Raw genomic sequence first — 25381 nt, forward strand, 5'->3', positions numbered from 1 at the left:
GAAACAAATACAGAGTGAGGTTAATTTTCAATGAAATAGGTATGTACACACACATTATGGAATCATAGAGAGGGAAGTTATGTCCAGAAGTAATGTCATGCTAGGGAGGCAGTGAGTGATTTAAACTGTGTCCAGAAGTCATGCCATGCTGGGGAAGTTGGTTTCAGAGGTTACATTGAAGCCTATGATGAGAGCCTATTAAGCGGAAGACCATCGTTGTAGGCGCCCTAGGCTTTTGAGGTTTCCGTTATTTAAATATTCTATATATATAATGTCCTGGGTTAATTGAAAGTTGTTAGATTTAGTTTCTCTGTTTTTGCTCTTTAGCATATTTTGAGTTTTGAGTTTTCATGTAGTATACTAAGCCATACTTTGAATTGTTTGACTATTATTACTGCTGTAATTGTGTATTGCTTATGTTTGACTTATTCTTGCTGTAACCGCCTTAAGTGAATTCCTTCAAAAAGGCGGTAAATAAATCCTAATAAATGAATTAAATAATAAATAAATTAAATCTAATTAGTGCCAATAATTAGTTGTCAACAAGCCAACTATCAGCACTAATTTGCTTGCTATTCAATTTAATTGTGCACGCAAATTGGGCAGAATCCCAAATTTACTGGCGTAATTTTTAGTGACTTTTATAGAATTCAGGAGCTGATGGGGACAATTTTATAACAAGGCCCTCCAGTTAGGTGTGCCAATATCATGCACTGAGTGCCAATTCTATAATGGCACCTGTATGCCAAAATGCAGTTATTGATTACTAGCATAAGTCATCACTGACACACACCTACAGTTAGGTGCAATCATTTACACCGGGTCAATGGCAGGCATAAATGAGAAGGTGTCTCATGCCATGCGTGTAACTGATAGTGTTCTGTAAGTTAGGGGGTCGATATTCAGAAGATCTTCTGGCTGCTAAATTGCTTGTGCAATCTCGGAGTCATTTTTGACTCCTCCCTCTCCTTCTCTGCCCATATCCAGCAGACAGCTAAGACCTGTCGCTTCTTCCTCTATAATATTAGCAAAATTTGCCCATTCCTCTCTGAACAGACCACCCGAACCCTCGTCCACTCGCTCGTTACCTCTCGTCTTGACTATTGCAACCTTCACCTCGCTGGCCTCCCGCTTAGCCACCTATCCCCCCTTCAATCTGTCCAAAATTCCGCCGCACGTCTTATCTACTGCGTGAACCGATACTCTCATATCACCCCTCTCCTCAAGTCGCTTCACTGGCTCCCGATCCGCTACCATATACAGTTCAAGCTTCTCCTATTGACCTTCAAGTGCACTCAATCTGCAGCCCCCATTACCTCTCTACCCTCCTCTCCCCATATGTTCCCACCTGTAACCTCCGCTCTCAGGACAAATCACTCCTTTCTGTACCCTTCTCCACCACCGCTAACTCCAGACTCCGCCCCTTCTGCCTCGCATCACCTTATGCCTGGAACAGACTTCCTGAGCCCATACGCCATGCGCCCTCGCTGCCCATTTTCAAGTCCTTACTCAAGGCCCATCTCTTCTCCCTTGCTTTTGGTGCCTAACCACCTTCCCATTCCTGATACCTACACTGACTACATAGTTTTTACCTTTAGATTGTAAGCTCTCTTGAGCAGGGACTGTCCTTCCCCATGTTTAAACTTGTACAGCGCTGTGTAACCCTGGCAGCGCTATAGAAATGCTAAGTAGTAGTAGTAGTAGTAGCTATCCAGCGATATTCAGCAGCATCATTCACTGAACATGAACAGATGGCTTCAGTCAGTGGCCTTTATCTGGACATCAGGCCCCCAGATTCATTCATTGAATTAATTAATTAATTGGTCAAAGCCCGAAGGATGCTCAGGTGCATAACGAGAGGGATGAATAGGGGAAAAAAAAGGAGGTGGTGGTGCCCTTGTCTCTGGTGAGGCCCCATTTAGAGTTATGTATGCAATTCTGGAGACCGCACCTACGAAAAGATATAAACAGGATGGAGTTGATCCAGAGGGTGGCTACAAAATTGGTCAGTGGTCTCTGTCATGCAACATATAAGGCCAGGCTTATGAATACACTGGAAGAGAGGCGGGATAGGGGAGATAGGATAGACACGTTTAAATACCTGAATAGCATTAATATACAGGAGATAATCCTTTGTCAAATGAAGGAAAACTCTGGTATGACAGGACATAGGATAAAGTTAAGAGGAAATAGGCTTAGGAGGAATCTAAAGAAATATCCTTTCACGGAAAGGATGGTGGATGTGTGGAATGGCCTCCCGGTGGAGGTTGTGAAGACAGGGACTATGTCAGAATTTAAGAAAGTGTGGGACAGGCACGTGGGATCTCTTAGGAAAAGGAAGAGTTAGTGGTTACTAAGGATGGACAGATTGGATAGGCCATTTGGCCCTTATCTGTTGTCATGTTTCTATGTTTCTAAACTCACACAAGTCAGCACAGGAATGCAAGAGATGTGATCTCAAGAACTGCTTATCAACCATCAGTTTTGCTTTGTTTTTGGAGGGCTTTGGGCATTGCTCCATGTTTGTTTGCTGGTGAGCAGGTGGCATTCAGTGAGTACATACATTTCTCCATTTTATTATTCCTTTAACAAGGCATGGAAATCAAAACTAGGGATGTTCAGACAAAAGAATGTTCCTTTCATTTTGTATTGTTTCTGAGGTGTTGTTGTTTGTTTCATTTATGTGGAGGAGTGGCCTAGTGGTTAGAGTACTGGTCTTAAGTACCAGTAGCAGTACTGGGCTAGTGCTGGGCAGACTTCTACAGTCTGTGCCCTGAAAATGGCAGATACAAATCAAGGTCAGGTATACATATAAAGTAGCACATATGAGTTTATCTTGTTGGGCAGACTGGATGGACCGTACAGGTCTTTTTCTGCCATCACTTACTATGTTACTATCCTGCTTAATTTCGAACGAGAAGGCTGGCCATCTTCCGACACAAATTGGGAGATGGCCGGCCTTCTCTTAAAGCCGGCCAAATCGGTATAATCGAAAGCCGATTTTGGCCGGCTTCAACTGCTTTCCATCGCAGGGCTGGTCAAAGTTCAAGGGGGCGTGTTGGTAAGGTACCGAAGGCGGGACGGGGGCGTGGTTAACAGATGGCCAGCTTCGGCCAATAATGGAAAAAAGAAAGCCGGCCCTGACAAGCATTTGGCCGACTTTACTTGGTCCCTTTTTGTTCACGACCAAGCCTTAAAAAGGTGCCCCAACTGACCAGATGACCACCAGAGGGAATGGGGGATCACCTCCCCTTACTCCCCCAGTGGTCACCAACCCCCTCCCACCCCAAAAAAAAGAAATCATTTTTTTGTCAGCCTCTATGCCAGCCTGAAATGTCATACCCAGCTCCCTGACAGCAGTATGCAGGTTCCTGGAGCAGTTTTAGTCGGTGCAGTGCACTTCAGCCAGGCGGACCCAGACCCATCCCCCCCCCAACCTGTTTCACTTGTGCTGGTAAATGGGAGCCCTCCAACCCCCCCCCCACCCAATGTACTCACATGTAGGTGCCCCCCTTCATCCCTAAGGGCTATGGTAGTGGTGTACAGTTGTGAGTAGTGGGTTTTGGGGGGGATTTGGGGGGCTCAGCACACAAGGTAAGGGAGCTATGTACCTGGGATCATAAGTACATAAGCACTACCATGCTGGGAAAAGAACAAAGGTCCATCAAGCCCAGCACTCTGTCTCCGACAGCGGCCAATCCAGGCCCCAAGAACCTGGCAAAAACCCCAAATTTAATAATGATCAATGCACTTTTCCTTCAGGAATCTGTCCAGACCCCCTTTAAACTCAGCAAGTCCAGTTGCCGTCACTACCTGCAGTGCCCCCTAGGGTGCCCGGTTGGTGTCCTGGCATGTGAGGGGGACCAGTGCACTACAAATGCTGGCTCCTCCAATGACCAAATGCCTTGGATTTGGCCGGGTTTGAGATGGCCGTCATTAGTTTCCATTATCGACGAAAACCAATGGCGGCCATCTCTAACGCCAGCGATCTCTAAGAGATTTGGCCGGCCCCGACCATATTATCAAAACGAAAGATGGCCAGCCATCTTGTTTCGATAATACAGTCGGGTATGCCGCTTGACGGGGCCGGCGTTAGAGATGGCCGCCCTTATAGATGGCCGGCCCTGTTCGATTATGGCCCTCTATGTTATTTTGTTTGGTTTATTTAGTTTAGTGAGTTGTGAATTTAGCTCATACGTGTCTATTGCTTGATCTAGCTAAGTTAAGTTCAAGCACAGCAGGCATTTTTTAAACATGCACACTAAAACCACTTTAGTGCATATTAAAACATGTTAACATACCCTGAGGCCATTTAGTACATGTTAATAGCTTTAAAATACACCAAAACATTTTGGAGGTTACTTGCTAACAGCCTGTAATAACACTATTAATGTGTGTTAGATGTATTGGGCCCTGCAGTAAAATAATGAGTTACTACTAGTACTACTACTACTACTTATCATTTCTAAAGCGCTACTAGACGTACGCAGCGCTGTACACTTGAACATGAAGAGACAGTTAATAGTGTTTGTGCTTGCTGTCAATAAATGCCCCCCCCCCCCCCTAGTTTATCCTTAAAGATTTAGGGTCATATTTACTCATTCTTAACCCAATAGCAACATTATCATGTGTTGTCTGCCAAAAGCCCATTGTATAAAATAGGATTTGCAATAGCACACTGGTATTGTACACTAAACAATAGTAGCAGGGACTTTAGGGCACATTACATGAAATGAAAAAGAATGATAGCACACCCTAAGGCAGGTATTTTGAACCCAGTTCTTGGGGCACACCCAGTCAGTGGGGTTTTCAGGATATCTCAACTGAAAACCTCTGCCCTAGAGTCTCAGGGGGTCTTTTACTAAAGCTTAGCTCGAGTCATAGGCACTGACTCTGTGGGTGTTGTGGGTGCTCGAGCACCCCCAATATTTTGACCCGCTGGAAGTTCCCAGCCAACTTGACCTGCCTGCCTGCCCTCTTCTCCCTCAACAGTCCTCCACCCTTACCTTCCTGCGTAACTCATCTTTCTTACCTTGGGGTCCCGGCGGCAGCAGTGAAAGGCGAGCAGGCTCGGCGCTTCAGCCTTCCCTTCTCTCTCAGCTCTGGTCCCGCCCTCATTTCCTGTTTCCACAAAGGCGGGACCAGAGCTGAGAGAGAAGGGAAGGCTGAAGCGCCGAGCCTGCTCGCCTTTCACTGCTGCCGCTGAGATCCCGAGGTAAGATGAGTTTTAAATTCTGGGCGGCACGTAGGAAGGCGAGGGCGGAGGACTGTTGAGTGAGGTTGGGCTGGGGTTGGAACTGGCACTCCGAGGAGAGGAAGGGGGGCCTGGAACTCGGAGGAGAGGGAGGGGGACTGAAACTCGGAGGGAGGGAGGGAGGGGGGCCTGGAACTCGGAGGAGAAGGAGGGGGGCCTGAAACTCAGATGAGAGGGATGGGGGGCCTGGAACTCGGAAAAGGGGGAGAGGGGGGAGAGGAGGGGGAACGGGAGAGGGGGAGGGGGGAATGCACCACCTGTAAAAAAAAAAATTTCAGCACCCCCAATCATTTTGAAAAGTTGGCTCCTATGGCTCGAGTTATCTGCAGTAGGATCCATTTTATTCCTATGGGCCCTGCTGCAGATAACTCGAGCTAAGCTTTAGTAAAAGACCCCCTCAGTGAGGGAAGGCTCAGATACTTTCAAATAAACCTTGTTGTTTTTAAATGAAATGTGTCTATCTTCCTATACTTCAACCTGTAGTCATGGTTTACTGAAGAGGGAGGATAGTGAGGTAGAAGCCAGTAAGGAGAGAAGGTGTAGAGAGAGGTAATTGTCCATTCTAGCATTTTAGTACAACAAAATAATTATATTTAGCAAACTTTCATGATACCATTTAAAATCTCTATGATGGTTTTTAAATTTGTATTTGAGATGGCTCCGCCTTATCTGACTGCACTTGTTCCCTTACTGTTGGGTATTCTCTTTCTTTTGGGAATCAAATGTTGCTTCAATTTCCAACTGTTAAGAAAGTAAGATTTTAGAAACAACTGACCTCTTCTATTTCAGATCAGGTTCCTCTAATATGGAATTTTCTACCAAACGTTTTATGATATAAAATTAATTATTTGTTATTTAGGAAGCATTTGAAAACATTTTTATTTTGCAAATTTATGATTTAGTTAGACCTCTGCTTATTATCATTTTCTGTTTTTAAACTTGTTGTCAATCAGCGTCTGGACTGTATAAATGATGTATTGTGATCTGCACTGAACCGCTCAGGTAAATGCAGAATATAAGCCCATATGTAATGTAAAAGATGTCTCCCACAGGTAGAAAGCATAAACATAGTTTAGGGTGGGTGTGGGGGGAGCAATGCCCCTTCCCTTAAATATTGCAGAGCTACTGAGGAATTGCTTCTCTTGCCAATATGGAGGCCCTTATTAAGCCACATAAGTGTCTACATGTGCTCAACACGTGCCAAAATGGAGTTACCACCCAGCTACTGCATGGCTCTTGCGGTAATTTCAATTTTGGCACGCATCCAATACGCGCGTCGGAAAAATAATTTTTATTTTCAGATGCATGTATCGGATGCTCGTCAAGTGGCATTTGACACGCATAGGTCATTACCACACGGTTACCGCATGAGACTTTACCGCTAGGTCAATGGCTGGCAGTAAGGTCTCAGACTCAAAATTGATGTGCGCCAAATTTGATTTCACTGCACATCCATTTTCGGGAAAACATTTTAAAAGGCCCTTTTTACAGGCATGCTGAAAAATGGACCTGCGAGCAACCAAAACCCGCGTCTACACTACCGCAGGCCGTTTTTCAGCGCACCTTAGTAAAAGGACCCCATGCTGTTGTTTCTCATTGCCCCTTCCTCCAGAGCAAGCAGTCAAACTACATTGATGATGTAAAGGAGTTTGAAAAGCTTGAAAGCAAATCTTTAGAAGTTCAAAGTCAAACTTGGAGAGTCTGTAATGCTAGTGTCGTATAGTGGGGTGTATGAGTGACGTGTCATACAGGTGGAAAATATAGAGGGGCACATTTGCTCCTAGTCCATCATTTCCTTTCACTGGCACTGGTAAAGCAGGTGGTTGTGGGGAGGGGGGATGCCAGTAGCCAAGTGACACAGGGCACAGTTACAAATCATTACGGTTCTGTGAAATGCATCTGAACTGGGAATAGGGCTGCCTTTAAAAAAACTCATCTTAAAATGCACTGGGTTCCATTTTAATATTTGGAAGTCAATGCATATACTCTCTAATTTTACAAAAGTTATCAAAAATTATACACGCAAATTTAGGCAGACGCACAATTTTTGTGTGCTATTTAAATGAATAACGAGTCAATTATTGCCAATAATTGTTTTTTTAACAAGCAGCTGTTGGCACTAATTAGGTTTAATTGATATTTATGTGTGTAAACAAGCACAGGATCTGCAACTAAATTTTATGCATGGCCAAAAAAAGGGGTGTGGAAATGAGAGGGTCGTGGGCATTTTGGAGCTGAATCCAAAGCCGTTCAGTGAATCCAGACTGCCCCAAATTGACTGCCCCTATCGGACCGACCGTTCACTTGTCTATTAGATTATAAGCTCTTTGAGCAGGGACTGTCTCTCTTTGTTAAATTGTACAGCGCTGTGTAACCCTAGTAGCGCTCTAGAAATGTTAAATAGTAGTAGTAGTAGCAGCTGAATGGGGGCATGGTTTTTGAATTGTGCGCATAATTGGGGTACTGTGCATAAATTCAGGCACAGGCATTTGCACCACATTTTCATTGGTGCAAATGGCGGCACCTAAATTTATGCGCGACTCCTGCACATAAGCACTATTCTGTAAACCATCCCTAAGTTCAAGCGTGGCTTATAGAATAGTGTTTTTTTCTGCACCAATATTTTTGGCACCATCCCCCAGATTATATATATCATGCCAAGATTTCTGAGTGGAAATCAAAGCATATCTAGAACAATGCACATAACCTTATTGGTTAGCAAGTCCATCAGCGCTGAAAAGTGCCAATTAACAAGCAATTATTTACACTAATTGTCATTATTTAGAATTTATGCACAGATTTGTCTAAGAATATTCTATAACGTGCTGCGTGTAAATTCTAGGTCATATAATTGAAAAGGGGACGTGGCCATGGGCGTGGAATAGATGGGTCATGGGTGTTTCTAGAATCTGTGTGTGTTGTTAAAGAATACACCTGGTCTGCACCTAATTTGGGCGTCTGCATTTACACCATGTTTTACTTGGCATTACTTCCTACGACTAAATTTAGTCGCGTGGACTGGCGCTCGGCCTATTCTATAAATCATGCAGAAATTTAGGCTCATTCTAGAAAGGCATAGTTTATAGAATGTGCAGAGGCAAATTTAATTTTGGCACCAAACTTTTAGACATGATATTTAGAATCTAGTCCTATATCTAAAATTCTCCCCTCCCCCATAATGTATTAACCTTCAACATTATTCTTAGGTTTAGGAAGTCAACATAATAATTCCTGAAAGACAAAAGACTTTTCTTTTGAAGAGAGATGAAGTTAAGAAACGTGGTGTTTCATATTTACTAGCCTATCCATGTAAATGCCAGGTTCAATATTTAGGGGTTTAATATGTGTTTTTTGCTTCAGAACGGCTGAGATCATTTTTGGACCTAAAGAACATCTCTAATGGCGTTGTATCATCTAATGCTGACTTTAATATGATGTGGGATTAATGATGTTAAGTATTTTCTAATTGTATAATTCTTTTTCCTTTGTGTAATCGCCTATATTCTTTAGCTGCCTAAGCTGGTCTAAGGAAGAGATATTTCTTTATTAGGTTTCTGTAATATTTCTTGGAAAAATAATTCTTTACTTTTTTCTCTTTATTACTGGTACAGGTGGTATGCTTGGATATATTTGTTTAAAATTATAACTAAAGCATTTTTTAAAGCCCATAATAATTCCTACATTTCAGAAGAAAAATGGAGTTTGGGATTTAGCTCATGGCAAGTTACATTCAGGTATTGAAGGTACTGTCCTGTCCCCAGAGGGCTTACTATTTGTTTTTGTTACATTTGTATCCCGTGCTTTTCCCACTCATGGCAGGCTCAATGCAGCTTACATGGGGTAATGGTGGGTTAAGTGACTTGCCCAGAGTCACAAGTAGCTACCTGTGCCTGAAGTGGGAATTGAACTCAGTTCCTCGGGACCAAAGTCCACCACCCTAACAACTAGGCTACTCCTTCACTGGCAAGGAGAGACAGTGGGCTATGAACCTGGCTTTCCTGTTTCTCAGCCCACTGTTCTGGCCATTAGGGTTCTCTTCCTCAGCACTTTTAATGAGACGAGTTAATTCATGTCATGTCATATCTGTGCTTCTAGGTGTGGAGATACAGCATCTGTTGCCATTTTTCATAAGGAGACACAGGACACCACGACAGCTTTGAGAGGTGGAAGCATGTGCACACTGATGCACCTCACTGCACAGGCAGACCAAGATCTTCTGCGATATAGATAGATAGATAGATAGATAGATAGATAGATAGATAGATAGATAGATAGAAGGAGCTTTGACAAGGCCAGTGCCAGACAGACTTTTACAGTCTATGCCCTAAAAATGGCAAGTTTATCTTATTGGGCAGACTGGATGGGCCATACAGGTCTTTATCTGCCGTCACCTACTATGTTACCACGTTATATTAGATTAATTGACTGATTTGTGTGTGTATGTGTATGTGTATGTGTGTGTATCTTGCGGGAATGGAAAAAAAATAAGTTACATTTACTAGCTGTCGTATACATATGTTGAGGGTTCCAGATCCCATTTTTTATATATATGCATGTCTCCCTATACCAGGAGCTCTGCTATAAGCCCTAGCCTGAGCTGGCAATGTTTTGTCATGCTACATACAGATAGCATATGGAAGTCCACCCATAAAGAAAGAAAATGTGAATGAAATTCTGATGGCAACTTTATTTTAATACAACAACTTGATACATCATCAAAAGTTAAAAAAAAAAAAAAAGAGTAAGAGCCTCCAAGGTAATTTTTCTGTTGTGGTCTAAGATCTTGCTGTATGCAGCTTAACCAGGCTGTTGAGAAGGGGCGGATGGTGTCACAGAATCCAGGTTATGACCTGTGACCTTTAGATGAGAAATTGTTGCCACTTAGGATGTGTTAGGAGGTCCATCCTTTTCACAAAATGCGTGTTTCTCCTTGCTGCAGGAGGCAATCACACCAGTATATCATTAACTCACAGAAGAGGGGGCTGTAAAAAGAGTTGATGGGGGACCTTAGCCCGCACCCCGCTGGGGCCTACTCAGAACACAATATCCCAGCGACCATGAGATTAAGCTAAAGAGAAAAGTGAAAATGCTTTTCACGATTCACACGCCCTTTAGATTGTTTTATTAAACCATTTGAATAGGGATTTCCCTTTCGGCCGACAACGGGGCCCGGCCACTGCATAGTTCTGGGTTGCTATGACTTGGTTGCTCCTTGCTAATCACTGGCGAGGGCGAATTTCATATAAAATATCTTGGGCCATTGTCGATCTAATGCAGTGTGACAGTGCCAGCACAAAGGGAGATTCATTCACCCCAGCAGGTAATAAGGACGTTTTGCCATACCAACCAGGCAGTGTCAAGGGGGGGCTGTCACAAAAGATCAGGTCACTTCGGCAGAGCTTCGCATTCCATTCTCAGGTGGGCCAGAGCAATCCTTTTGTTGGGGAAGGTTCTCCTGATCACAGAGTGTGCTTTTTTTTTTGGGGGGGGGGGGCAAGAGAGGGAAGGTCTGTAAAAGAAACAATGTGAACCAGAGGCCTACAGTTTTGTTTTGGTTTTTTAACCTCTTTTTTTCCTCTTTAAGATTGTTATGAAATCATTTTCTCTCACAGGAGAATGTAATTTCATATAGTGAACCCTTCATCCTATAAACTCTAATTTTCTATAGGACTGGATTTTAGAAATTCTTTCTTTAGGGAAAGGACACTTTCTCTGTTCTAACCTGTGTAAAACACAGGAGTTAAACACTTATCAACCAAAACACTGGGTTAAGGATAACATGTGCTTCTCGTATCTCATCCAAATGTTTGCTGTCATACAATTATCTTTCTTACGGGTGATTAGACTACTATATATATGGAAAATCATCCTGTATATGGGTGACATAAGATCTTTTTATCACTGAATTAACCTATGTTGAAATTGACTTTGGTGGAGGGTGGGGGGGGGGGGGGGGGGATTTGGGATTTAGCTCATAGTTCATGCTCTTTTAAGTTGTAGTTCATCTTGAGTTATTTTCCTGTCTCTGGAGGGCTTTCAATCTCAGCTTGTACCTGAGGAAGTGAAGGGTTCAAAGGGCATTTCTACAACCAAGGCCAGGGGTTCTTAACCCAGCCCTCAGGCCAGTCTAGTTTTCAAGATATGTACAATACATATACAGTATATCAGATAAATTTGCATGCGCTCCACTGTATGCAAATCTATCTCATGCATATTCATTGTGGGTATCCTGAAAACCTGATTGGCTGGGTGAGTCCTGAGAACTGGATTGAGAAGCCCTGATCTGGGTGTCGTTATTTACATCCCCCTTCAGTGTGTAATTGTCAATATTAGCCCTTTCCCCCTTATTCAACGTCACCAAAAATTGCATGTGCAAATGTGGGTGTGCACCCAATTTGCACTCGCAATTTAATTGAATAACAAGCCGATTAGTGCCAATAATTGGCTTTTAAACAAGCAATTATTGGCTGTAATTAAATTTCATTGGCATCTACGTGCATAAATTTAAGCATGGAATCCATGCCTAAATTTTACATTCAGCCCAAAAAGGGGGTGCGGAGATGGGAGGGACATGGACATTTCAGGGCGGATTGTTGGCGTGGTTTTTGATTAGGCACCACACGTAAATTTAGGCACAGGCATTTGTACCATGTTTTCGCATAAGCACTATTCTATAAACCGTGCCTAACTTTAAGCGTGGCTTATAGACTAGCACTTTTCAGCGCCATTTTTTAACCTGTCATATATAGAATACCCTCCTTCATGCCTAAGTGTACACTTACCCACAAAAGTAGCAGCAGGTTGCCTAAGCACTAGTCTGTAAGAATATGTAAATGCAGGGCTGCCGAGAGACTGAACGCGGCCTGGGGCAGGGTCACCGCCGCCGCCCCCTCCCCAGGCTAGCTGCTGTTGCTGCCACCTCAGGATCGCCACTGCTGCTGCCCCCCCCACCACAACTCCAAATACCTTGGCTAGAGGGGATCCCAAGGCCCCCCCCTCGAAAGAGGTCTTCCTCCAGCGCTGCTCTTCACTCTGCCGCATTGCCTGCCCCTGCAGCTGCTTACTCTCTCAAGTAACACATGCTATCTCTCTCTCCTTCAGGAGCAGGAGCAAGAGAGACACTCTGGCACCAGGCCCCCCTTGGAGGTTGGGCCTGGAGAATTTTACCCCCCCCCCCCCCCCCCACCTCAGTGGCCCAGTGTAAATGCAAGGAGGAACAGACACAGGGGCAGAGCATGGATGGAGCTCCCGTTGACATCCGTTCATTCCTGCCACATTTATGGCTGCTGCAACTGCAGGCGCTTTTATACCAGGTTCAATAAAGGAACCTGGGTGCCAGGAGAATTTATAGATCTCTGGGCAACTAAATTTATTTATTTAGATTTTGCTCACACCTTTTTCAGTAGTAGCTAAAGGTGAGTTACATTCAGGTACTCTGGATATTCCTCTGTCCCAGGAGGTCTCACAATCTAAGTTTGTACCTGAGGCAATGGAGGGTTAGGTGACTTGCCCAAGATCACAAGGAGCAGCAGTGGGATTTGAAATGGCCACCTCTGGATTGCAAGACCAGTGCTCTAACCACTAGGTCATTAGGCAATTGTACAACTAGAGATGCCCAGTTCTACAATTGCCTCCTAAGGGCCCGATTCTCTAACTGGCACCTAGAATTAACACGCACTAGGTAATTTCACCTAAGCGTATTCTAAATACCATGTGTAAATCTACATGTGATATTTAGAATATGCTTAGGCATAGTTAATGCAACTGAATCTATATTAGTCCATTTATGCCAATGAAAAGCTGGTGTAAATCCCTGCATGTAGATTTGCGAGCACTGGCCTATATTTTATAACAATGCATGTAGATTTTGGAACGCCCACGAAATGCCCGTTTCCATGCCCCCCTAACCACACCCCTTTTTGCCTGCGCACATTAGAATTTAGGCACAGTACATTACAGAATACGCCTAGCAATGTACGCGCGTAAATTCTAATTTTTGCCAATTTGTGCTCATTATCACTTGTTAAGAGCTGTTAACAATGCTTAACAGCTTGTTAAAACAATGTAGATATAAAATACGTCTAGATTTACACATGGAATTGCGCATAACTCTAGGTGCTATGTATAGAATCTGGGGGTAAGTGCCTTGCCTAAGGTCTCAAGGAGCAGTAGTGGTATTTGAACCTGGTGTTCCTGATTCTCAACTTGATGTTCCTAACCATTTAGCTACTCCTCCACTCTACAGAAATTTCATTCGTCATCACAGGAACTCCTCTAAGACTAAAACATAGTGAATGCAGGTGCCCTGCAAGTAATGCCCATGAGCAAAGGGCGTGCCAGAGGCATGAGGCTCACATTTTTGTCTGTAGGGGCTGTCAGAAAGCTTCACTGTGGGACCTGTGCATTAAAGAGTTTCTCCCATGTTGTGTCTACAGGCAGGAAAAATCTTAGCATGTCTGTATTTCACTCTGACTGGATACAGCAACTTACTTATCTGAAGTTTTTGGACAAGTATACATCCAAACAGCAGTGATCAAGGAACAACAAAAAAGAAAAAAAAAAACTTTTCTAGCCATCAGCTGTCAGGCAGAAATATTTCTGTTTAGCTTTATTTGTTCCTTTACATACCGCTTTACCAAGTGGTTGCACAAGGCAGTTTACAAATAAGTAGAAATTAGGAAAGGAACGCTAGTATTTTACAGGAAAGTGTAGAAGCTTCAAATCTAGGAAAGGAAAAGAAAGAGAGCAGGAATGGTGCAAGGCCTCTTAATTATAATATAGCTAGCTAGCTCGCTAGCTAGATAGATCTTTATTAATGTTTACAAGATACAGGGATGTGTAGTAGAAAAGCCATATCTAACATTGCTATAAAGCCAAGTACACAAGCAAAAAAACAACACTTTTCAGGACCATCCTAGTGCATAAACGGAAAGTTAAGGAAAAAGGGAAGGAGGTCCCTGTAGATACCAGACGCAAGGAACAAAGCTTACAGAGAGCCACTCTTGCAAACTTTTCCAGATGATCTTCTCTTTAGCGAATCACCCTCACTCCCCACCACCATCAACATACACACTCATACCCACCATCCATACCCTTCCAAAAGAACACAATATCCACTACAGTTATACAAAAATCCAAAACATATGCCCCACTCACTCGAACCAATCACCCATCCTTCAGATACACCCACAAAAAACTCCAACAATAAAATGATACATGCACTGGAACAACAATAATTAGGAAACTAGAATAAAATTCAAATTCAAAGAGACGCTATGGCCTCCAAGGAAAGCACTCTGATATAGTCCGATAAATTCTACATTGGCAAGCAGCAGGCTTAGAAGTAGAAAGGGGAAAGAGTCCATAGGTCCATTACCATCTAGTAAGCACTTTAGGGCAGATGCTCAAAATTCTGGTGCTATTTGTGTTGAGTGTTAATGACATGCAAATTTAGGTGTGATGTCTGCACTGAAAATTAGGGAGCTGTTTCCAGTTCTGAAGTAGAATTGTGCATATGCGTTCGCTCAAGAGCCCAAGCACAATCCTCTGGCAAAAGAGGTTTGAAGGGTCTAAGCTGTTAAATCTAAAGCCCTGATGGTCCAGAGAACACCAGGGAGAAATGCAGTGGACTTCATAAAATGCTCCCAGGTACACATCTCACCGTTGGTTCCTTATCTTGTCTGCTGAGCCCCCCAAAACCCAACTGTATACCACTACCGTAGCCCTTACGGGTGAAGAGAGCACCTATATGTGGGTACAGTGGGTTTCTGGTGAGTTTTGGAGGGCTCACAGTTTTCTCCACAAGTGTAACAGGTAGGGGGAGGTATTGGCCCAGGTCCACCTATCTGCAGTGCACTGCACCCACCACAGACTACTCTGGAAACCTGCATGCTGTTCTAATGGACCTTAGTATAACATCTGAGGCTGGCAAGTAATGTTTTTAATCACATTTGGGGGGGGGGGGCTGGAGGGGGTTAGTGACCACTGGGAGAGTAAGGGGAGGTCACCCCTGATTCCCTCCAGTGGTTTTTTAGGGCACCTTTTAGTGCTTTATTCATTATAAAATCAGGCCTAGCTCAAAATGTCTTAGTTTTAGTCTTGGATGGTTCTGTTTTGTTCGATTATGGCTGAAATGTTAGGAACATCCAGATCCTACCCTTAACATGCCCTTGACACGCCCCTTGTGATTTGAATGCATTTCTGACAGACTTCATAGAAGAACGTCTAAAAATTGGTTTTGAAAATACCAATTTGGACGCTTTTGTGAGAAAAACGTCCAAATGCAGATTCATGCCACTGTTTGGATGTTTTTCTCTTTTTAAAATAAGCTCCAAAGTGGTGAACTGGAGTGAAAACTGGTTGACTGACAGGCGACAGAGGGTGGTGGTAAATGAAATTCACTTGGAGGAAAGGAAAGTGAAGTGCCTCAGGGGTCAGTGCTGGGGCCAATTCTGTTTAATATATTACCACAAGAAATTTAGTCATATCTCTAATTTAAACTTAAATTTGGAAGCCCAAGATTCCAAGAAATCCAGACCAAGCCTAATCTTACGGACAATTTCTAGAAGACCAATCTTGAAAGGGATATAGATTGTGACATCATCTGTGTAAATAAAAGTAAAGAACCCCGCTGCCTCTGCCAACCTCACCTGATATGCTCTAGATTTTATGAAGCTGTGGAACCATTGGTGGACCTTCCCACACAATCCAAATTGATCCAACAGGCCTAAAAGCAACTCATGATCAACAAGGTCAAAGGCACTTGACATATCGAATTGCATCACTAAAAACTTAAAAGCCAAGACTGACTGCTTTCCTAAAATCAAATATTAAGGTGGTCAAGACTGTCTCAGTACTATAACAAGGCCTAAAGTCTGACTGGGATTTATGCAAGAGGGAGAAAGAGGAAAGGTTATTCATAAGCTGAGTACCAACTATTCTCTCCATTACTTTAGTCAACAATGGGATAGAAGTGACAGGCTTGTAGTTAGTATTGTCTCCCAATGAAGCCAAGATGCTCTCAGGGATTGGGGTAAGTATTATGGAACCTTTCCACTGAGGAAAAGCCCCTTGAGTCAGCATAAATGAGATATGAGCTTGAAGAAGGTCAATGAATCCTACTGGTGCAGTTTTTAATAAATTACTCAGACAAGCATCCAGAAGGCAATGTAAAGAAAAATCCTTTGTGAGAAAGGATGTGACAGTCTCTTGAATGGGTAACAGAAAGGAGGACCACAATCGGTCAGCCGCAATACCAGCATTTGAACTAGGCTGCTTGAAGCAAGATTGAATGTCAGTGACCTTAAGTTGCAACACAGCCCCTCTAATGTTCCCAGAGGTTAGGCACAATGTTATAGAATACTTCAATATCCTGACCCTCCTGGAGCTCCTTCTGTCTCCTTACACTCTCTTCCCCTCTTACGCTCTAATGAAACCCATCCTGAGGACAACCATCTTGGTTACCTCCCTTTCTGCTCAGTAGCTGTGCTATTGCTTTGATCTTCTAGCACACTCATACCCCAAGCTGGAATATGATGCCTTCATTTGCAACCATCTGGGGATTTATTTCTTATTTTATATTCCATCCTAGTTTATTGTTCTGTCAGACCAGCAGCAGATCTTGACCAGAGACAACATGCCAGGTCACCTCTTGGAACTCTGCAATAATGTTTCCAAAATTTGGCCACTAAGAGCCACCATAAAGTTATGGCTCCTCCCACCCTGAAGGGCTGTGAATACTGCCGCCCTGAGCCAATCTGTAGAACAGAATTGCTAAGCTAGAATATGAACCCAGATCTCTCTGCATGATAGTCAACAACACCATCACTGAGTGTCGAGCCTAGAAGCTCCCCTTATTTGACCTGTTGAAGCTTTCTATTGGAATATTTAAACTTCATTTTTTCAGTGGAAGTAATTCTAGATGCCCTTGGTCTTTAACCTATTTCTAATTTCTACCAACTGTATTGCTCAATGTCGGAGGTTCTCAACCCAGTGCTCAGGACACACCCAGCCAGTCAAGTTTTCATAATGCCTACAATGAATGTGCATGAGATAGATTTGCATACAGTGGAGGCAGTGCATACAAATTTACCCCATGTATATTCATTGCGGATATCTTGAACTCCAAAATGGCTTGATGTGTCCTTAGGACTGAGTTGAGAACCCCTGTTCTGTGTGAATTAATGCTTCTATAAAATAAGCATTTTGAGGGTAATTCTGTAAAGGGATGCCTATTTTTAGGCACCAAAAAGGTATCTGTTTGGAGCCTAATCTATAAGGGAAAGTAGGCACCCGTTTTCCTTTCCAGAATGCTAACGTAGCAAGTCAAATACATTTGACTACTTACACCAGCCACTGAAGACTAGCATGTATTTACAGATTAGTGCTCAGACAGAAACTATACCACAGAAAGGCAGTATATCGAAAATGTGTTACCCTTACATATGTGTTCGCATACCCATGTAATTAACCAGAATGCTAGTATTTGTGTGCTTTCTTGTCACCTATATCTACATGGCTCTCTTTTAATGTCATCTCGGGCAGTCTCTTTTGGTTTGACTTCTCAGAAAATGTAACTCTCACAGCTGGTGCTTACCATGCAATAGCTTTCCTTCAAATTCAATATAACTTTATTTCACACATAGAAAGTGAGGGCAAAATATATTGTAAATAATAGGTGTCATCGTTTTTCTTTTTCCAGCTACGAGGGAGTCTGCATTTGTTCATGCCATAGCATCAGCAGGAGTAGCTTTTGCTGTGACCAGGTCCTGTGCTGAAGGGTCTGCCACCATCTGCAGCTGTGACACTCGTCACAAAGGCCCACCCGGAGAAGGATGGAAGTGGGGAGGATGCAGTGAGGATGTGGAGTTCGGAAGTATGGTGTCTCGAGAATTTGCAGATGCCCGAGAGAACCGGCCAGATGCGAGGTCGGCCATGAACAGACACAATAATGAAGCTGGAAGGACTGTAAGATTACCTTAGTCTTATTTTGTCAAAATGGTTCCTCTTTAAAACAAACTCTGGGGCCAATGCAGAAAGCTACAGATAGACCACGGGCAGAGGTCAGTTTCTACTGTGAGTTAATACTGTGGCATGCAGAAAGCCAAGCGTATGCAAATTTTTTGCATGCAGAACTTGCATGCAAATTAGGGGGGAAAGCTTGCCAGATGCAAGCGCACAAACGTTTCACAGTAAACATAATTTCTTGTGCACATATTAGAACAAAAACAGAAGTGTCTGCACACATTGGCCGCCTGTCCATCTGCATATAGATATCAGCCTTGCAAAATTTCTAACACATAAAAATTTACCAAAGCTGATGTTTATGTGTAGAAGGATAGGGGCTGATGTGTACTGATACTTTTGATTTTGTTCCAACAGGTGTAAAAGCTCTGTTACCTCCCATCAGGCTTTTAAACTTGTAGACACTTCTGGTTGTAGAAGAAGATAAAATTAGCAGTTAAATCTTAAAGCACACACAGGAGCGAAGGTGGTCAAAGGAAGGAGGAGTCACCAGAGATCACACAAAAATTGTTTATTAAGGGAAGACCCAACCTGGCCAACTTATGGCTAAACAGCCTTCATCAGGGACTGTTTAGCTGAATCTTGGTCAGGTTGGGTCTTCCTTCAATAAACAATTGTTGCATGATATCTGGTGACTCCTCCTTCCTTTGATCACCTTCGTTCCTGTGCATGCTTTGGGGGGTCTTTGACTAAAGCTTAGCTCGAGTTATCTGCAGCAGGGCCCATAGGAATAACATGGGCCCTGCTGCAGATAACTTGAGCTAAGCTTTAGTCAATTACCCCCAATGTTCTGTGTAGGGTTTCCTCTTTTTGTTGTGGCTGGTTAAACCTTAAAAGCTGGCATTAAGTCCTCTTTGCAAAACAAATTCTCATATTGTCTTCTCCTCAAAACCCACTGCTCCCTTCTCCGCCTGCTGGGAAATACTTAATGGCCTCATTAACATACATTGTAATAGAATCTACAGCCATGTCTTCTGCACAAGTTAACACCTGTGCTCAACCCCTCTGTACATTGTTTGGTATCTAAGGTGCAGGGCACCCTATGGTTAGGCTTGACACAGCTTTCTGCATTGGCCCCTCTGGTTTGAGTCAGACTGAGAAAAGCCACAGTCTACCAAAGCAAATTCTATTTATATCAAAAATATCTAGGGCTTTCCTATTAAAATGTATCTTCACACTTCACATGCATTACATTCTACATGCATTGTTTCCTTGTTTGTTTCTGAGCAAGACATATTTGATCCTGTGATTTTGCACTCTTTTTTTGACCCAGCAGTATCTGCTGTTTTATATTTCAGCTCCATAAGAACCGAGGAAGTAATCTGACACAATCAGCCTTCACTTTGAACCACTCAGGGATATTTTCCTGTTTTATTTAACCTCCATTCCTTCATGCACCTAGAGCCCCATGTATTGACCTGTGAAAATATTTGCGGGTTAGTATCCATTTTTGTAAAATTTAGCTATAGGATGAAAATGAATTCATTACTCATTTGCATCCTATAATTAAATTTTGCAAGACATTTTTCACATATTGCCATAGCCAGGAAATTTGCACATTCCTGACATTGGCAACATGTGAAAATTTAACAAAAAGAAAAATAAATAAAGCTACTTTGCATGCCAGTGGCTGCAAGTTAAAGGACTCTTTACATTCAAATTCATATACTCCAGTGTACCTGAATGTAACTCACCTTGAGCTACTACTGGAAAAGGTGTGAGCAAAATCCAAATATATAAATAAATAAATTAGAAGTCTCTGGAAATTTTCCACAATGAAACATCAAGGGGCCTTTTTACTAAGGCGTGGGAGGGCTAACCACGGATAGCATGCGCCAAATCAGCATTACTGCCTGGCTAGCATGTGTGCTTGGCGGTAATTCTGAGTTTGGCATGGGCCAAATCCCACAGTAGAAAATAATTTTCTACCACAGGGGCGTTCCCAGCGCCAATCAACGGTTGGCACGTGCAGCATGGTTACCGTGCAGGTAGCATGTGAGCCCTTAACCACTAGGTCAATGGGTAGCAGTAAGGGCTCAGGCCATAAATAGGCAAGAGCTAGTTTTAATTTCCGCACATACCCTTTTTCCCAGCCATGATAAAGAAATGGCCCAGCACACGTTCAAAACACACACCCACACTACCGAAGGCCATTTTTTTTACCATGGCTTAGTAAAAGAACCCCCAAGTAGATCTTTTTTTATCCAGTAGATCTGAAAAAATATCTATACCTCCAAAGGAGAACTCTGTGTGTGTGTTTGTCATTAATGAACTGCATTGCGCAAACTTTCATTGCAGCAGCTCATTAATGCCAAACTGTAAAAAAAAATGTTAGTCCGAAAGACCCCTATTTTGGTCATACAGGCAGCGATGGTATTGAGACACAGCTCAAGCTGCAGGGCTTATTCCAGAACTCTACTTTCAAGGATCCTAAATCCAGTTATCAGGTGGCATCTTTAAGTAAAGACTGAGGGCAAGATGCACAAAAGTCCTTGTTAGAGCCGGTCCGTACCAAATTCCATAACGAATTGGTAAGGAACGGCTATGCATGAAGGAAAGGGAATGCAAATGAGCTGCTCGTTGCAGCTCACTTGCATTCTCTAACCCTTCGTTAAAACCGGCGATAATCAGCCCGTAAAGCATGCGCAGAGCAGCCAAGCATTATGCTGGCTGCTCTGCCCATGCCAAAAACGTCAAACCCCCCCCAACAAACATGTCCTTTATGGACGGCCTTGCCCCCCCCGCCCCACCCGAGGTCGCCGCTGCTCCCCGCTCCCCCCTGCATTAAAATCGTGACTTTTTAGGCAGCCCCGGCCCCCCTCCCTCCCTTCCTCTCTTTCTCCTTTTTTAGAAAAAACAGCTCCCGCCATCCTCCGCCCCCGTGCCCCACCCCCGCCTGCCCCCCCTGAGGTCGTCACCGCCGCTCCCCCCTCCACCAGGCCCCCCTCCATGAAACCAGGCCCGTGCAGTGCCTCTCACCTCTGTGTGAAGGCGCTGCATGGGCAAGAACAGCTGATCGCCTCCTCAGACGTCCCTCCGTTCCTTCTGGGCCCGCCCTCGTCTGATGTAAGTAACCCACGTAGGGGGGGCCTGGTGGAAGGGGGAGCGGCGGCGAAGACCTCAGGGGGAGGGGGCGGGGCACTGGGGCGGAGGATGGCGGGAGCTGTTTTTTCTAAAAAAGGAGAAAGAGAGGAAGGGAGGGAGGGGGGCCGGGGCTGCCTAAAAAAAGTCACTATTTTAATGCAGAGGGGAGCGGTGAGCAGCGGCGACCTCGGACGAGGTGAGGGGGCAAGGCCATCCATAAAGGACACTCCTGATGAGCGTTTTTGCCCCCTCCCAATTTTTTTTTCTTCAAATTATTTTGGATGCCGGGCAGCCTCAACGAGAGGTACAGACCTCTCATTAGCTTTCCCGGAGTTTTCCAGCGTTAAGGCAAGCGGAAAACCTTAGTGCATCTCATTTCAATAGGGTTTCTATACAATTTGCTCATCTGCATTCCGTTTTCGTTTGCTGCTACTGTCGTCGGAAATTGGGCTTTAGTACATGCCAGGGTTAAAAACTTGTTCATTAAAGGGTTCGTTAAAGGCTCGTTTAGTTTAGCACATCTTGCCCTGACTCCTTTCTGCAGATCCTCAGCGGCAGTAAAAAAGGCTTTTGTTTTGCCAATAGAGTTCTTTTTTAAGTACAATAGATATCATTTACTGTTGTGAAAACTATGATCCAGAAGCTAAATACATCTGTTATAATGAAGCTTAATAATAAAGATGGAGAACTGAGGGGGCCATTTTACAAAGCCGCGGGAGGGCTAACGCAGGGGTAGCATGTGCGGCCGCCTGTAATTCTGAGTTTCGGGAGTGCTGAATCCCATGGTAGAAAATATTTTTCTATTTTCTACTATGGGGGTGTTCCTGGCAGTAATCGGCAGCGTGGCCACCTTGGCGCATGCTGCGTGGCTACCTTGTGGGTAGCGCGTGAGCCCTTACCGCTAAGTCAACAACTGGCAGTAAGGGCTCAGGCCTTAAATAGGCATGCACTAGTTTTCATTTTTGGGCACACCCATTTCCTGACCCATTAAAAAATGGCCTTTTTCCCAGTCATGGTAAAAAGTGACCCAGCGTGCGCCTAAAAGACGCACCCATAGTACCGCAGGCCACTTTTTTACTATGGTTTTGTAAAAGGACCCCTGAATGTATAGATGGAAAAGGTATATGTATGTTATTACCACTATTTGACTGATTTATTCCTATTTTTATACATTGTTAAGTAAAAATGCCATGCTTGTTAGTATTAATACTAGTTTCTTTAGCTGAGAAAGTATATTTATATTGATTACTGTGTGCCTTGGAAGTACGCTATCAAAACCAAACTTTCAGGACTAATTAACATTCTCGCCCTTTTTTATTTAGTCTATCATAGATCACATGCATCTGAAGTGCAAATGCCATGGGTTATCTGGAAGCTGTGAAGTGAAGACGTGTTGGTGGTCCCAACCTGATTTTAGGGTCATCGGTGACTACCTCAAGGATAAATATGACAGCGCTTCTGAGATGGTGGTAGAAAAGCACCGAGAATCTCGTGGCTGGGTTGAGACCCTCAGACCCAAATACACGTTCTTCAAGCCTCCAACCGAGAGAGATCTGGTTTACTATGAGAGTTCACCTAACTTTTGTGAGCCTAATCCAGAGACAGGGTCCTTTGGCACTCGTGACAGGATATGCAATGTGTCCTCTCATGGAATAGACGGATGTGACCTTTTATGCTGTGGCCGTGGACATAACACGAGAACTGAGAAAAGGAAAGAAAAATGCCACTGTATCTTTCACTGGTGCTGTTATGTGAGTTGCCAGGAATGTGTACGAGTCTATGATGTTCATACATGTAAATAAGCAAGCTTTGATGTAGGCTTGATTCAAAAAAAATGGGTTGTAGCCTACTTCTTCCGTGATGCTTATATGTCAAAGGTCTTTTTTTTTTTTGGTGTGTTAAAAAGAGGCTAAAGAACCCCTGAAGAGTGTAGATCTAAAGACTTCTTAAATGTCCAATGATGAATTGAAGGCTAACCCTACAAAAAAATGAACTTTCTGTAAAAGAGAAAACCCTCATGAAACATCCTGTAGGAGACTGGCTTCCGACTAAAGATGATCACCAAGGATCAGCATTTGGGAGGGAGGGGTCTTAGCTCCTCCCCATAGTTGTCTGGAGAGATATATCATGAAATGACTTTTAAAGACATGTCACAGAACAAAATCTATCCTGGTTACATGGAGCAAAAGGGCGACACAGCAGTAATAAGGGACAACTCTAGCAGTCATGAGTGAAGTTGAACCTTGAACAGCAGACCTACATATAACTAATCAGCAGAAAATGGTAAATAACAGGAAAAAGAATTTTCATATATCCTCTTTCTAGGTCTTCTGGAAAAGCAACTTCTGTACACATATCTTATCCTAGTGCTGTAGAATGGACAAGCTCTCACATGTAAACTTTCAGGTAGTAGTTTTCAGACTTGACATCAAGGATGGCAGCAGTGAACACATCAACAGAGGAAGAAAACTGATAGCTTTTGACAGATGGTCTATTTTTACCAGGTTTTTTTTTTTTTTTTTTAAATCTTTGAAATTTCAGTGCATGTTAGGGAGTGAGTCTACTAATAAACCGGCATTTATATCAATTTGGTGTTATTGACCCTCTGAGACTGCTCACATTTACTGTGGTCATCGCCACAGGAGACATTTCACCAGTTGCCTTTTAGATAGGACAAAGACTCAGCAGATCAAACCAGAGATGGATGAAAGCAATTCCAGCCAAGGTGCATCATGTTCCAGGATTTCCCTTGTCCGTAATCTTCAGAGCAACTAATTGAGTCCAATCTACCTTTCCCAATATTGGGAACTGCACTTAGTAAATCTCACCCACTTTCAGGAATTCTGATATTGCTGAAAGAAAGGTCTATCCTTTGGACTACATTATCTGTTTATCTGAGATAGTGTTTCATCTTCCTTCCTTCACATTTGTTTCAGACTGCTTAGATCAGACTCAACAGTTTATACTAACAAAGAAAACCGCTGCATCTATAACAAATGCTTTTATTTCACAGTTTGCAAAATATTTACAGACCAGAAAAAGGAAGAGGCAAGGGTTTTGGTTTTGTTTTTTTGCCCAACTTTCTCTCAGCATTTTCTCTACCATTTATCTATGGTACCTTCCCCTACACTTACAAGCACACTGCCATTCTCCCTGCCTAACTGCCATCATTAGAAGATATCAGGTATATCTATTAAATGTACACCTGAGCAACTTATGAGGAAAAGGATCAGAATTAAGAAATAGAGTCTCATGATTGGGCAGTAAAGATCACATGACTACGTGATAAAATTCTACTATTTGTCATCTGGGATTTTTGTAGCTAGTCACATATATAACAAATAGTTACATAGACTCACCCCTCCCCTGTTCTCCCCACCTCAAACACACACATACATGGAACAACCTCGTTAGTTGATATTCAGTAAAAAAAAATGTCTGCTTACAGTTCCAGATCCGTCATATGGATAAACTTTAACCAAATTCAGTGGACTTACATAGTATAATTTTTAAACACGGCATCTGGTTTAAATATGTGCCTATTTAGGCATTATTTTATAAAGACACATGAGAACCTGTTTGTTTTTATAAAGTACTAGCATAAATGGCAGAAACTGGACTTAGCTTGCAGGCACAGACACTTACACCTGCAGTTGTGCAGGTTTAAATGTCTGAACCTAGATTATTGAGGTATGGTGTGAATTATGCTTAATCTATATGTATTCATGTGGATTCCTCCCCTACACGTGCCTACCAGCAAAGTATGCACCATCATGGCTACATAGACATGAAAATGACTTTGTAAAATTATTACCAAAATGGGTAAATCCTACTCCTGGATCTAACTGGTTAGTTAGTTAGTCAGTTAAACTTAAGTGGGTAACTTTGAGACAGCTATTTAAGCACCTGGGTATGTAGTTAAATTTAACTTAGAAGAAAGTCTTGGTTCTCTGTAAAGTAAGTGATGCCTGAATAGTTCTCTCTTGCAGTCACACAAACACAAAAGGTCATCAATGTACA

General features: G+C 43.1%; 1 protein-coding gene across 1 annotated transcript in view; it reads left to right on the plus strand.

Moving 5' to 3' along the window:
• The window catches only part of WNT3A (Wnt family member 3A), a 252913-nt gene extending 229736 nt beyond the window's left edge, over positions 1–23177 (plus strand). The window contains exons 3-4 of the mRNA XM_030197295.1: positions 17955–18220; positions 22684–23177. Of these exons, the coding sequence (XP_030053155.1) occupies positions 17955–18220; positions 22684–23163 (746 nt within the window). The 3' untranslated portion in view covers positions 23164–23177. The remainder of the gene's footprint in view (positions 1–17954; positions 18221–22683) is intronic.
• The last annotated feature ends 2204 nt before the right edge of the window (positions 23178–25381 follow it).

The sequence above is a fragment of the Microcaecilia unicolor genome, chromosome 1 (assembly GCF_901765095.1).
Source record: "Microcaecilia unicolor chromosome 1, aMicUni1.1, whole genome shotgun sequence".
In the NCBI taxonomy this organism is placed as follows: Eukaryota; Metazoa; Chordata; class Amphibia; order Gymnophiona; family Siphonopidae; genus Microcaecilia; species Microcaecilia unicolor.